Below are 15,835 nucleotides of genomic sequence, written 5' to 3' on the forward strand. Positions count from 1 at the left end.
TACTTTTTGAATCTACCTTGACCCAGAAGAGTAATTTTATTCATTTAGAACAAAATTTTCCATTTTAAAATTTCTTGTTTATTTTTTTTAACTTTGCAGGGTTATTTTGTAGAGTTTGATAATGTTGTAAAAAATTTTAGAACAGACAATTACAAAAATTTTGATATGTAAACATAAGGGGTTTGCTTGTAAACATCACGAGTTATCGAGATTTTACGAAAAAAAAGTTTTGAAAGAGTTGGTCGTCGTCGATCATGCCCGTTCATCGTCACCCGCGACAGACACGGACGACGAAACAAAGAGAAACACAAAAAGTAACTTTTTCAAAAAAAATTTTTTGTAGAATTGTGATAACTCGTGATGGCTACAAGCAAACCCCTTTTGTTTACATATCAGAAATTTTGTAATTGTCTGCTCTACAACTTTGTAGATCATTGTTACACTCTAAAAAATAACCCTGCAAAGTTAGAAAAAACACGAAATTTTCAAATGGAAAATTTTGTCATAAATGAAAAAAGACCCTTTTGGGTCAATGAAGATTCGAAAGTACATTAAATTTGCCATAAAATGACATGTTCCAAAAAAAAATTACAGTTGAGTAACGGAAAATGGCAGAATTTTTAAAACTTTCTTAATGTTTTTTTCGATTACAAATCCTGTTTTTTCGGAATTCTGAGTACGCCATCAAATTGGGCGTCCAATTTTACATAAAAATCCCTTTGACACCAAATTCTATCTCATCACCGTTTCAGGCTGCAAATAATTGTACCGCCCCTCCGTCACGAGATATCAAAAAACGGTCCTCGGATTCGTGATCAGGGACAAAAGTCACCCCTTAGGACAAAGTTTCACGCAAATCGAAGAGGGGTCGGGTAACTTTTCCCGATTTCGTGTGAGTTGGTTGAGAATTACCCAACAATAATTTATCACACAAAAAATGCAAAACGAAAACATTAAATTAAGAATAATTTCTCCTAATAAAATATGATCGCCAGAAAACACACAGTTTATTTTTTCTTAAGAAAAACTTTCATTTTTTAATAAAAAATCACCATGGCATAGCTTCCGATTCATTTACGCACCACTCACTTCCTCCTCTCCATCGTCGTCATCCATCCCAACTCAGCTGACATTTTCCGGCGTCGAGCCCTTCTTGGTTCGCTCACCACCACCCACCACCAACCCCCTCTCAAAACTTCTAATCAGCTGGCATAGATTTGCGACCCTACTCAGCGTCAGCTGGCATTTCGCCTTCCGCTCGTGGCCCCTCTTCTGTGCGAAATTTCCCTCCAGAAAAACAAACCCATTTTCCGCGGCGACTTGGCAGAGACACACGCGTGCCAGTCCCAGCTCAGCACGGTGGGTGGAATTTAAGGTCAAATTGGTCAAATTATTTTCCTACGTTGCTTTTTGTACTACAAACAATGTTTTAAATTTTTTTTATCCTTGATTAGTTGAACATTTACAAACAAAATTTTTTTTTGAATCGTTCCTAAAAATTCATCAAATTTTTACATTTCTGACAGCTAACATGAGCTTAATAACTTTCCGCACCCGCTGTCCATCTCCTCTGGAGGCTCTCCTCCGGACGACCTACTGCGCAGAAGCGCCCCTCTTCCGGTCACAACACCCAGCACCGATTCCCGCGCCAAAGGCTGCCCTCGGCCTCGGCCCGCTGGATGTGGTGTCAACTTGTCCGTCACTTGGCCGCCAACAGTGCGACGTCAGGCGTCAAGGTATTCAAAAAATCGCGTGCCCTGCCGGGTGGGAGTTCGTGCGTGTGTGAAGCTATGTGATGGCATTCCATCCTCCGTCAGGACGGACGAATCTCGGAACGTGACGAGGGACTCCTCTGGTATCATTGTGTGTGTCGGATTGGGTAAATTTAGTGAGGATAATTTGCTGAATTGTTACTGCACAGCTGATCCAAATGAAGTAAACAAAACAATTTCAAGTGCCGTAAGTTAAGGTCATCGCTTTAAACGGGGGTTCGAACTTGTACGGATTCCTGCCGTATTGATCCAAGTGACCATCGCGACGACGCCAGGAAGAGTTGACATTGTGGCGTCAAAGGCCTGCTTTGATGGTCCGCATAGTATCTACCTTAGTGCGAGAACGTACCTATATCTATGCTGGCTGATTTATGTGGAATCAGCCAAGAGAGGAGTGTGAGTCGGCCAGACAGTCTGACGACTGCAACAGAGAGAAGAGAGTGTGGTGAGTTTTGTGCTCTTGGTGGTGTGGGTGGGAAAGTGGTGAGTTTGTTCTTGTGTCGGTTCGGATGAACTGGTTGCTCTACATGGGATTTGCTCCAGTATTCATGAAGGTAAGAATTTGAATTATTTTTAAATCTCTGGTCAAAATAAATTATGATTCAAGTTTAAATACATAAACCACCAATTAACTTCTGTTGAAATTGAAGCATTCGATGTGCAGATTCGGTAAATTAACTGAAATCATCTTTGTTTGAGTTTGGTGTATATGTTTATATGTTGCAACTATACGGAACACAGCGAACATGAAAAGCTCAAGCGATAATGAACACCACGCTACAGCACGTGTATACATTCAGGCGTATTCAGGTGCCCTTCGTAGTCACCACGTGCTTGAATGAACGCTTGCAAGCAGTTCATTTGTAGGCATGACCCAGTCACGACGTTCTATCAGGATTCTAGCAGAGTTCTCACAGAGCTGGATATTCTTACAGCATTCTAGCAGAACTGTTCCACCGTTCTAGCAGGATTCTGGCAGAACCAGCTCTGCTAGAATATTTCGTGACTGGGGAATAGCTTCAACCAAACTCCACCAGCATTTAGGTTTTATTGTGTTTTTTTAAGGAATGAGTTATATTTAAAAAAAATTCTTTCTTTTCTAGAAGCCTAAAAAAAGAACTAAGCCAACCTATTTTGGACATTTTAATGTTAAACTTGATTTTGACAGCAGGCATGTGTTGTCGTAAAGTTCATTGGCTATCAAAGTAATGATAAGATGTCCAGGTCACGGTTCGTGGTCACAGTTGACGTTGGACTGGCTCGGATACCGATATCGTGAAACGAACAGCAATAAATGTCGCCATAACGATTTGTCAGATCAACCATCGCTTGTAAATCGTTCGCACGAGTTGCAAAGCGATAATGATCCCAGCATGCCGAGGGGATATAAACTCGACGTACATCAATGCCTACTGAGAATATTGTTTCTCGCCGCCATGGCCATTATTCTTCAAAGCATCTGTTTCGCTCTGCTCGTCCGGGCTACTGCGACCGGATTGATCAAGCGGGAAATTCAGCTGGAACGAGTGGAGCAGATTGGAGGTGAAAACTTGCTGGAAAGTTCCGGGCTACGCGTCCGGAAGTACAACCGCACAACGGCTACATTGAACGGGACATTTAGCCTTCTCAAAGACCTTGATGGGAAGTTTGATGTATGCAGTTTTTTACTTGGGTTTTGTACATGTACATGAGGTGAAGTTAAATTGATTTTTCCTAGATCAGCGTAAAAACTGCCCGCAGTGCAACCAGTTCAACGAATATCCGATGAAGATTCCTCGGATGAACGTTTGCCAGTTCATTCGTGACGTATGGCCAGAGTTTCAGCACTGCAGAACTGTTCCAACATGCCTCTGGTTACGGAAGATGGTAAAGCATTCTGTCCGATGCTAAAAGGTCATTACTGGATTCGGGACTTGACAATGGATGTGCCCTTTTTGCCAATCTACACCCCCGCTGGCTACTGGCGGTTTTCGTGGGATTTTTATGAATCGAGGGGAGACCTAGTATTACAGTTGAGATTTTTCTTTCACCTTATTGTAGAGCAAACCATTTTTGGATGATTAAATGTCTAAAAAATCAGTCAACTTTCAATTACCTTTTTAATCTCATCGATTTCAAAACACAATTATTTTAAGCTGCTCGTACGTGATCCACATGACCACGTTCCAGGAGACAAGCCGCGAAAAGGACGGCACGAATCCCTTGTAAAACGCCAAAAATCCTTCCTGCTGGCGCATCCGAATGGCACAATCGATCACGCCCCGGTAACGATTCTTAGGCGAGTTTATGTACCGCGTCTTGACCACGTCCACCGGTGAGGCCACCAGCGTAGCCGCAAACCCGGCTATCACGGCCGACCCAAAGTGCAGTCGCACATCTTCCCTCGGAACGGCCACGTACCTCAGCAGGGTGTCCTTGACCACGTCGTACACCACGACTTCCGCCACGTTGACGATCGAGATCCGGCCCATGTTCGGCACGGCACCCTTCCATAGGCCACGAATCCCTTCTTCACAGTAGATTGCACGGTAAGCGTTCAGAGTGCCAGTTGATAACCGACTCGAGTCCGCTTGACCTCGCACCTTGACCACATGCGTTGGATGGGCCAGCAACACGGCGAGTCCTCCCGTGGTTAGCCCTGCGCAGATTCGCGTTCCGATTTGAAGACTTCCCGGGTTGTCTTCCAACAATGATGCGTAAAACGTTTTAACGCTTTCGTACAGTCCGAGTCGAATCGAGGAGAAGCACATCTGGCGCTGTAGACCTGCGGACAGACCACCGTACAGCGCCTGGAAGCCCTCCTGGCGTGCGATCGTGATAATCGTTCCGGTGAGACCCCGGTACTTGCGGAAGCCTTTTTCCTGCTCACCCTGGATCTGCAGCCGCACTTTGGCGGTGTCGAGCGGGAACGTGACCATGTCGGCGATGCATGCTGCCGTTCCGGCCGTGAGCAGCTGAACCGGAATCGATGGCGGTAAACTCATGTTGGTGACATTTTGTTTTTCTTTGTTTTTTTTTTATTTAATCGCATGGCATACTTAAAATAGACACTTGAATCAATGCTTGACCCTGACAAGTGTCAACTCCTTCTTGTTATGTAAAAAGATGTTAATTTGACCGATGGGCCTCCAATTCTTTTCATGAGGATTCCAAGACAACCGCCAGTAACCGGCAGCTACGACCGACGGAAACCAGGCTGCATCAATTGAAAAGTCCCAGTAACGGCTTTTCGGTAGCGGACACATTTCCGGTCAGTCCTTCAAAATCTGAGGCAGGTTCGAACTGTGCTCCATGCACTGCAGATACTGGCGCCAATATTCATGGAAGAAACCGCAAGCACTCTTGCGGGGGATCTTCATCGGGTACTCGTCAAACTGGTTGTTCCCGAGGCACTGCGAGCAGTTGATAATGATATCTCGCCTCCAACTTGCTCCCAGCGCTGGGCTTCAATACGTAACAATCCCGTTGAAGTGCTCCACAGCCAAGCACGATGCAAATGCATCGCAAAATCATGGTTAATGAGGGATCACAGTTGGCGCTGCAATAGCTTGAAGAGTGTGTTCTCTGCTGTGATAACAACTCATCATCATGACAATCTACAATGCACAGTGGGAAAATTCGAGGCAAAAAACGGACTTGATTGATGCCGGTAAATTAAAACTTTCAACCAAGTCTTTTTTAATGTGAAAAATTCCGAGGAATTGATTGGTGATGGTGAGAATCCGCGGAAATGTGCGTAAGGTCTGTTTTAGGCTGATTTACTCTGTTTTTGCTGTTTTTTTATGAGTTTTAAAGATGTTGCTGAAATGTTCAATATTTTGACATAACTTTTCTTAAGTGAAAAAATGCTGTTTTTCATGAGTTTTAAAGATGTTGCTGAAATGTTCAATGTTTTGACACAACTTTTCTTAAGTGAAAAATCCGAGGAATCGATTGGTGATAGTGAGAACCCGCGGAGAAGGACGAATCACTCTATTTTTTGCTGTTTTTATTAAATATGTTGCTAAAATTTTCAATACTTTGACATAACTCTTTCTTACGCGAAAAATTCCAAGGAATCGATTGATGATTCTGAAAACCCGCACAATGTACCTGAAACTTATTTCGATTGAGAAAAGTAGTGAGAAGAAAAAGTTATGTCAAAGCATTGTGCATTTCAGCAACATATTTAAAACAAATCAAAACAGCAAAAACATGAAAAAATAATAATGTAAATTTGGAAGCTGTAATTTTGGAAGGTTGAATATTACCTCTTTTATGATGTAATTTTACCTCAATTTAGACTGAAAAAGTGACATTACACCAGAAAAGTGGTAAAATTACACATTTCCAGAGGTAAAATTACACCTTTTTTCTGACATAAAAGTTGTACCCCTTCCCAGATGTAATATTACCATGATTTTTTTTCTGTGTGGTTGAAAGTTTTAATTGACCGGCATCAATTAAGTCCGTTTTTTGCCTCGATTTTTCCCACTGTGCTATGTAGCGACGCAATTAAGAATTGTATGTTCCACAATATTTTTTAAAAATTATTTTACCTGCATTAGTTAACCACCTGAAAATATCACGAAAATCGGTGTTAAGTCAGTCTAGATCAATTTCACAGTACACATGTTTCTCAAGTCATATTTTTGAGTACCTACGTGAAGGCTGTATAAAGCTGTTTAAGAAGCAATTTTTGGAGAGATTTGATTTTTACTCATAAAGTAAGGCAAAAAGGTCTAATAATCAACTCACTCATCAGTGCATATGATTTCAATGCCCATAAAACACACTAAACCCATTAGCCCTGCAATATAAATAGCATTTTTCTCAATCACTTGCACATTTGTGACCATATAAGCGTACGAAACCAGTACCGGATCGCCATCCGGAGCCCATTGATCCGATCGCCTTATTGAACAGGCCGTGGGGCCGAGGTGTCGAGAATGAAATCTTGTTAGTCATTCAATCAATTAAATTCATTCCATATGTTGCACCACCAGCTCGACACCCCCATCACCATCGAGAATAAAACTGCTGGCGGGTATCACAGACAAATTTATATAAATAGGGTAAATTTATGTGAATTTCAGAATGAATATTAATAAATCATACATGGAAAATGATTGTAACAGTACGGTAAAAAAGTTACGAGACACAAAAACCCATGTCCCACGTTCTATGACGGAACTCTCTCCGGTTTGTTAGCGTAGCCGCCGGGTTCAACGAGAGCACAGACCGGCAATATAATATTACACGCCGATGCGAATAATTGGATTTGTGCAGTTCTTTGAGTATCAAATTGCCGACCAAAGCAGGCCCCTCTAGCTAGAAGTTCCCGCGTGGGAGGCCGGCCCAACTCGTTGGCGCATTTAATAAAGTTCTAAATTGCACCTCACCTCCGCTCCCCCACCGCTCTCGATTAGCTAAGTGAATTACGGAACTCTGACCTAGGCCGCTGTTGGACATGAGGATCGGTGGAATGTTTGCTGGAATTTCCGGCAAAATCAAATTTAAGTGGAGACGCACGGTGACATTTATGTGAGAGACTTTTTCAAATCAAAACCAGAATACCATGTCGGCACGAATGTCCCAATTTTGGAGCACGCAAAATTTAATCTATTTCTCCGTTTGGCACAAAATTGGCCCAAATTATCTGCCGTGGTTGGCTTGGTCGGGAAAATCACCCCCCGGTGGCCCACTTTATCGCTAATCGCTAAAGGTGGCTAAAGGTAGTGATTGGCAATTTGGTGCAAAATTTGGTTGTGGAATGTTCGGTTACGCAATGTGTACGTAAGAGTGGTTCAACGTTGATTTTTACTTCAACAGCCACCTTGAAAGCCAAGAATTATGCGTCACTGAGATTAGTTAGTTCATACAAGTTTTCATATCAAATTGATTGCTGTCTATACAAAAATTACTTTCGATTTTGTTTGTATTTTTTAATCTGGCTGAAACTTTTTTGTTGCCTTCGGTATGTCCAAAGAAGCCATTTTGCATCATAAGTTTGTGCATTTAATTTTCCATACAAATTTGGCAGCTGTCCATACAAAAATAATGTATGAAAATTCAAGAATCTGTATCTTTTGAAGAAATTTGTTGATCGATTTGGTGTCTTCGGCAAAGTTGTTGGTTTGGATATGAACTACACTGAAAAAAAATGATACAGGGTAAAAAAAATTGTTGATTTTTAATGAAACTTTTTGTCACTAAAACTTGATTTGCAAAAAAACACTATTTTTTATATATGTTTTAGGGGACATAAAATGCCAACTTTTCAGAAATTTCCAGGTTGTGCTAAAAATCTTTGACCGAGTTATGAATTTTTTTATCAATACTGATTTTTTTCAAAAAATCGAAATACTGGTCGCAAAAAATTTAAATTTCATTTTTCGATGTTAAATTAAATTTGCAATCAAAGAGTACTTTAGTGAAATTTTGATAAAGTGCACCGTTCTCTAGTAAAAGCCATTTTAAGGTAGCTTTTTTCAAAATAGTAGCAGTTTTTAATTTTTTTAAATTAATGCACATGTTTGCCCACTTTTGAAAAAAATAGTAACTAAGAAAACATCAATTTTCCTGTTTTAAAACCTATGCATGGCAATATCTCAGCAACTAAGGGTCGTATCTACAAGGTTCAAAAAGCAAAATAAAAAGAATTTTCAAAGCTTTTCAAAAATATGTTTTTCAAAAGTGGGCAAACATGTGCACTAATTTAAAAAATGAAAAACTGCTACTATTTAAAAAAAAAGTTACCTAAAAATGGCTTTAACTTGAAAACAGTGCACTTTATCAAAATTTCACTTGAGTAAAGTTGAAAATTTTTTGCGATCAATATTTCATTTTTTTGAAAAATCAGTATTGATTCAAAAATTTATGACTCGGTCAAAGATTTTTTGCACAACCTGGAAATTTCTGAAAAGTTGGCATTTTATGCCCCTAAAGAATATGAATAAAAAAAGTGACAAAAAGTTAAATTAAAAATCACCAATTTTTTTTTCACCTGGTATCATTTTTTTTCAGTGTAGTCCTTATCCAAACAATTTATTTTTTCGTTTTTTCCTTATCCAAACCTAAAACTTTGCCGAAGACACCAAATCGATCAAAAAATTTTTTCAAGAGATACAGATTTTTGAATTTTCATACAGTCGACTCTCTGGCTGTCGATCTTCTCGATATCAATAATGCTCTATGTACCGATGAATTCTTCAGTCCCTTCAAACTGCATACTTCGATTGTCTTTATTCCTCGATATTTTCTCTTGCTTGAAGGATCTCTTCCTCGACGGTCCCTTGGATTCTATTTGCTTCAAATATCTATTCCGGTTGTCGATAATTTTACTTTCTCATGGCTTGCATAGACATTTTTCTTGGCGAAACGAAGTTTTGAAGGGTGTTTGACATTAGTTTGTTTTTGTTTGATGGACGTTGCCATGATTCTCTCCCATTGCTGGGTACCAAGAAAAACCATATTTTCAATCGAGTCTTCATTTTGCATCGTTCTGTAAACTGATGCTTCTCTTCCTCGACGGTCCCTTGGATATTGACAACCAGAGAGTCGACTGTACTTCATTTTTGTATGGACAGCAGCCAAATTTGTATGGAAAATTAAATGGACAAACTAATGATGCAAAATGGCTTCTTTGGGCACACCGAAAAAAAGTTTCAGCCGGATTAAAAAATACAAAAAGTAAAAATTCAAAAAAAAAATCCGATTTCGTAGAAAACTGCTCTACTGATCAAAGTTGTAGGCATTTTCAACTCATTTTTTTTAATAGAAAACCGAAATTCCGATGTCAAAATACAGATTTTAGAAATTTAACTGAACAGACAGAAATACGTCAATTTCGGATCGATTTTAACCAAACACATAAGATTTTCATGTTTCTTATCAGAGGAATGAAATTAAAGGAACTTTGCCGTATGTTGCATTTTGACGTTTCGAGACAAACGCGATTTAATAATTGACCTTGTATTACCAAAAATTAAAGCACGTAATGTAAACAATAACAAACTAGAACAATAGACAAAACGTCATCTGACTAAATTCCCATTGGCAAATTGTCGCACTTGCAGGGTGTGTCAAAATAGTACGATCTAATTGGAACATCATTCCATATGCAGAGTGATAATATTGCACGAGCTTTTAACGGTTTCTTTTAGATTTATAAGATTTCAAAATGGCATGAACTCAAGAATGTCTCTCTTATTCCAAATAATATTGAAAGCTGATTGCCTTATAAGACTTTCTAGTCACAAATTTACCAACACATTAAAAGTATGTTTACAGTACAGCTGAACATTTGTTTGCATCAGATTTCCTATCTCTTTCTAGCATTTTTATTTTGTCAGGCGACTTCTAGCTGGTGTTTTTGAATGACCGCCCGTTATGTCAGCCAACATACTTCGCAGGGCTGAGACAGTTACAGCTCGATCATTGTTTGCATCAGGACACTGTGACGAGAAGTTCGTCACTTTTGGGTTAAACTCTATTTTTTTTCACTGGGCCTGAAAACCTTATTTAAAAAAAAGTTCACCCAGCCGTAAAAATAATTAACAAATTGAACTATTCACGGCACAATTGAAGGTTCTCAATCGATTGTGCCCACCCCCCACATTACGCTAACCCATAACCAACTATTATCGCACGCCCACCCATTGAACCCTAACTAATTCACCTAATCACGCACCCATAATCATCACGGGGTTCTAATTCCACACGCCGATCGGAAAATACCCATTCTTTCGACCGTGATGACCATGATGTCAGTCGGATTTTCGATTGATTAGGTCATCTAAATTACAAAATCACCTGCACGCATGGTGACCATCCCGTTTGCCCCCTACCCCCACTCCCCTTATAGTTGTCCACCTGTGGCCCAACCCGGTTGTATCGATTCCCTCGAATTGGAACGAACCCAACCGCCACGGTATCACATTTCGCGTCGTCCGGGCAGCAGAGTGCGCCTCGCGCGCGTTTCATTTCAATAGGGTCGGTCACCATCAAGCGAGCTCCAATATCCATTATCTATTTATCGAAAGTCGCGGGAATTTGGCGCAGCGCGCTAAAGTTGGTCCATCGATACCAACCGGGGGGTGCACTGAGAAAAAAATCGACTTTACATTTATGGGATTCTATAATTGACCAGAACTATTTGAAGAGGAAACTTTTATTCTACAATTAACATTAATTTTAAGTTAGGAAATAGTGTGTCAGCGAATATATTGGCAAAAAAATACATTATTTAATACTTTCTGAACAAGCTTAGTATGGACACAAAACCCTGGTACAAAATTAATTGACAACAATTCTGTTTTCGACAATAAATATTTATAAATTCAAAAAGCATAACTGAAATTCAACGTGACAATTTCCCTCAGTGCGTCAGAACTACAGCAGAGTGATTGACGGTTTCCGCCGATATGGTTGCGCACTTCACGAATGAATAAAACAGTGCTTATTGTCTGCAGTTGGGGTTTTCAAATATTTGATCGCCGTTTCGATTTCGAGTTATTGAAAATTACACTTCACAGCATCCCGACCCCCCAACGTCCCCCTTGAATGTTCCAGAAATGCTTTGAAACTTGTACCAAAGCTGAAACTCCCGCGTATCCACTAACCCATCGAGGTTCCGTGAAAAGCTTGCACACATGCGCTCGACGGTGGTGGTGGTTCAAATAGCAGCTCACGCAAACTTGAAACTAATTATTTTCGGTTTGGTTTTGCATCTAAATTGGACTCAACCATTTGATTTGGTGATACCGTGGAAAATTGCTTGCAAAAACAAGTTTTCCACAAATTAACGCACCAGCGCATAATTTTCCGATGGTGTGGAAGTGGAATTGGTGTTTTTCGAGGAACTGTGATGTTCAGTTATGATGTTTCAATTAAGAGGTAACATGTACAAAACCTAAAGTGGTTGACAAAAAAACCTTTTTTTTTTTGGTTTAGTTAAATCATTGTGTTTTTAGGTTAGGTTTGGCTTTCGGTCTGTTTGAGGAATCAAAACACTTGTATGTTCTCTTCATCCGACGTTTCGACCCGTTTTGGGTCTTTTTCAAGGAATCTAGGGGTAGATTTATTGGGTAAGGCACAAAAACATAAAAAAATTGTACACTTATACTAGGCTTACCGAAATGGGAGTGTTTGTCGTTATCCGTGCCCCAAAAATTCTCGCGTTTCGAGTGGAAACGAACCCGTATGACGAGCGAAAACCGGATAGCGGCCAGTTTCGCTGAAACGTGAGTGCACGGAGAGAAAAATATTTGTAGATTTAGAAATATTTATTTGTTTTCTGAAACTACAGATTACCTCGCTACCAGACAGTTCTGTGCTTGACGCTCCATCCCCTAACGACAAACACTCCAATTTCGGTAAGCCTAGTATAAGTGTATATTTTTTTTTATGTTTTTGTGCCTTACCCAATAAATCTACCCCTAGATTCCTTGAAAAAGGCCCAAAACGGGTCGAAACGTCGGATGAAGAGAACATACAAGTGTTTTGATTCCCCAAACAGACCGAAAGCCAAACCTAACCTAAAAATTTATTGATACGGTCGAATAAGCAGCTAAATCATTGTGGATGGCAGAGCTGCAAATGTCAGGGGTCATGACGTGAAAATCGGCGACGCTGACACGAATTTTTCAGATCCAGTCACTGAACCGCAAAACCGTGACATAAACAAACCCGGCGCAGTCGTGAGTGCCCTAGCTCATTGAGTAGCCACAATGCTAGGCAGTAGTCGATCAACGCTCATTCGACGTTGCACGCACACACATAAAGAAATAAGTTTTTACACAAAAAGTTTGTTTTTATGCGTGGAAATGTAATTTTGAATATAAGTTATGGTTGATTTAAGTGTTTTGCACAGTCTAAACCATTAAATTGTTTAAAAACAGTCAAAATAGTGTTTAAAGAGGATTTTACGAGTCAGTCATATGACACGAATTGAGTGAGTGTAGCTCATTTTTTCACGTCTCTCATTCTCCAGCAGCCGACCGGCACGAGTCAGGCGGCAGTGGTTGAACAGACACAGCAGGCTTACAGTCCCATGCTAGCAGTGAACTGACATTTTGGTTTGCTTCATCTGTACGCTGGGTTGGAAACTTTTTGCAGGCCTGGTGGATGGTTTTGCTATGACCAAACCAGGCATTTTGCATAATTTCTTCATCCATACAAATCTATTTACAGTTTAATTCAGATATCCATACATAAATGCTATCAAAGAATTTAAAAATCTGTATCACGAACTCCGACATAAAATAGCTTGACATAAACATTGACAAATATTCCCAGCGGCCTTGTAAACAATTTCACAAAATTGAAAAATTCAATGCAATTTTCCTTTGAAAGCTTAATTGAACGGACTTTCAACTGTTCAATTGCCTTAAAAAAGTGAATAATTTTTAATAAAAAATTGTAGAAATTTAACAAATTTTTCACTCTACACATTTAAAAAATCAAACCAGAGGAAAAATACAAATTTATTAGATTACTCTGAAAAAAATCAAATTTTTCAAAAATAAAATATTGTCAGGCATAATAATTGCAATAAGATTAACACTTTCAATTATTTTAACATAAAATTTATCTTTACAAAATGTTTAAGTTATATTTGATTGCAAATTTGACAAAGCATTTTAAGTTGAAGTCTAACGTTCCAAAAGGGCGCATTAACATTGAAAAGATGAGATTCATTCCTTTTATTCATATAACAGTCTACATAAATTGTGACAATTTAAGTCATTAACCAAACTTCACTTTAAGGGGTTACATACATGTAAATCGGCAAAAATGTCAGAGGTTGGTTTGAGCACAAACTTAAACTTTTTTTAAATCTGTTTTCAGGACATTAAAATATACATTTTCAACTATTAACAAAATAAATTTGAAGACATTTGGTTGTATCATTGCCGAGATACAGCTATATAAACGGGTGCCACGATATATCAACACTGCCTTGACCAAATCGGCTCAAAATTGTGATGAAGACTCGTTAAACCGGTCCTGTGTGCATGACGAAGGCCGTTTTTAAAAAAGTTTATTTTAAAAAAAAGATAAAAATATTTTTAATTTATTCATATAAAAAAACGAAAGTTTTTAATTTTTGTATTAAAAAAAAATGCAATATTTCAAACTCGGGCTTCGTCATGCACACGGGATATGTCTTGCGAGTCTTCACCCCAAATTTCAGCCAATTTGGTCTATCCCATCTCGAGATATCGTGGCACCCGTAAATCAACTCGGTGTTCAGAGAAAAACGCTCGCAAAGTTTGACAGTTCGCTTTGCGCATGGCAAAATTTTCAGCTTAAATCGTCTGTAACTTACTTTAATCATAAAATATCTTCATGGCACTTTCAGGAGTGATTGAAAGTCATCTTTTAATTTGATTTAATACATTTTCTGTAAATGTTTTGTGATTTTTTATATGTATGCAACCCCTTTTGCGTTCTGGAAGATTCGATAAAACCTTACATTTCACTTTTCAATTAGAAGTGTATCTGATACCTAGCTCCATAAAAAGATATCGATTTTTTCAATCTTTTCAAAAGAGATAACTCCTCTTTTTCAACACATCTAGCTATATTTCACATTTGCCAACGCAAGTGAAAGCATAAAAAAATAATCACACAAGCAATCTAAGGCAGGAAAGTCCTGCCCCCAAGCTTCAAACCTGCTTTTTTCCCATGGTGATCCGGGAAAACATCCCCTGGGCAAGGCCTACTGCTACTTCGTTGGCCCCTCTGAGTAAACATTGAAAGTGGTCCTGCTTGGCAATAATTTGAAGGTGTTATGGCAACACTTTTTTAAATTAGACTTATTTTCGCAATTCAGCAAAAGATGGTGCTTATAGCAATTGATGCCTTCGAACCCATCACTTTGTGTTGATAATGAGGTACTCATTCTCTGGTCCATTGAAGCTGCTCTTGAGTAATTCCATAGCAATTACCAAAAAATAAACTTAAAATTTTTTGACAATCACCAACCGCTTTTTCCTGAAATAATTGTAAAGTAACTCTCTATAAAAGGGCAACAGATCTAACTCCCAACCCAACAGCCAACACCATCCAGGCAGGTTTCAGGTCGTCAAAGTTGAGATCAAGCTCACTCTCAATGCTCACCCTGGATCTTCTTCGCCCGAGGTAGGGTACGTTATCCATTAGTGGACCCCTTTCCTATAGTGAACCCTCTGAAGGGTTTTTGATGAAAAATTCAATGAAATCACAATTTCAAGCGTGTTGTTGTCTACAAATCTTTTATTTGGCATGTTCAGCAGCATTTAAATCAATGTTGACTGATATTGAATTCTTGACTTTTTTTTGATAAGGTCCTATAAACAAATGTAAACATTGAGTGTATCACTTTCACTCCTTATGTCAAAGTCCATCGGAGTAAGCGGGATACACTCAATGTTTACATTTGTTTATAGGACCTTATCAAAAAAAAGTCAAGAATTGTCCTTTTCACCAAAATAAGTGTTTTGAGTTCGACATCTGAATCAGCCATGGCCACTAGCATTTTCACAACAAAACTGCATTTATATTGTATGATTGAATTAACTATCCAATCATTTTTTGACTGATTATTTAACTTCAGCAAGTCCAATATAGAACAACGAAAATCCAAACTTTTCTAACAGTGGACCCCTGTTAATTAAACCTTCAAAAATGATGAAAACTGTGTATTCAAGCAAAAGTTTCTCTAAAACATACAATAAATGTTTGTTGTTATCAACCTAAACACATATTTTTTTCAATTATGAGTATAAATATAGCTGTTTTCATGTTAAAAGTACCAAAAATGCTGAAGCCGTAAGAATTAATAATTAATCAAAACTATTGTTAATTGTACTTAACTGAAGCATCATAATTGCAGTTTGAAATTATATTTTATAATAATAAATCAATAACAAAACATTTTTTTCCAATAAACATGCGTGATTTTATCAGCAACTGTAAACAAATCTATTGTTTAGTTTCGGTCAACCATTTATGTAATTAATATGGAAAAATTTGCATCAAGATTACTTGTTTTTAATTAATTTTATGTTTACAGTGGTTTTTGAAACCGAGAGGTTCGC

The 15,835-nt window shown here is 38.7% G+C and overlaps 1 protein-coding gene across 1 annotated transcript; it reads right to left on the reverse strand.

Moving 5' to 3' along the window:
* Window positions 1–3,849: 3,849 nt before the first annotated feature.
* Window positions 3,850–4,770, reverse strand: LOC120425677 (mitochondrial uncoupling protein 3-like). Its single transcript, XM_039590262.2, has one exon. It carries the CDS (start codon window positions 4,754–4,756, stop codon window positions 3,887–3,889), a length of 870 nt encoding a protein of 289 aa, XP_039446196.1. The 5' UTR covers window positions 4,757–4,770; the 3' UTR covers window positions 3,850–3,886.
* Between the last annotated feature and the right edge of the window lie 11,065 nt (window positions 4,771–15,835).

Source organism: Culex pipiens, chromosome 3, assembly GCF_016801865.2.
Source record: "Culex pipiens pallens isolate TS chromosome 3, TS_CPP_V2, whole genome shotgun sequence".
Taxonomy (NCBI): domain Eukaryota; kingdom Metazoa; phylum Arthropoda; class Insecta; order Diptera; family Culicidae; genus Culex; species Culex pipiens.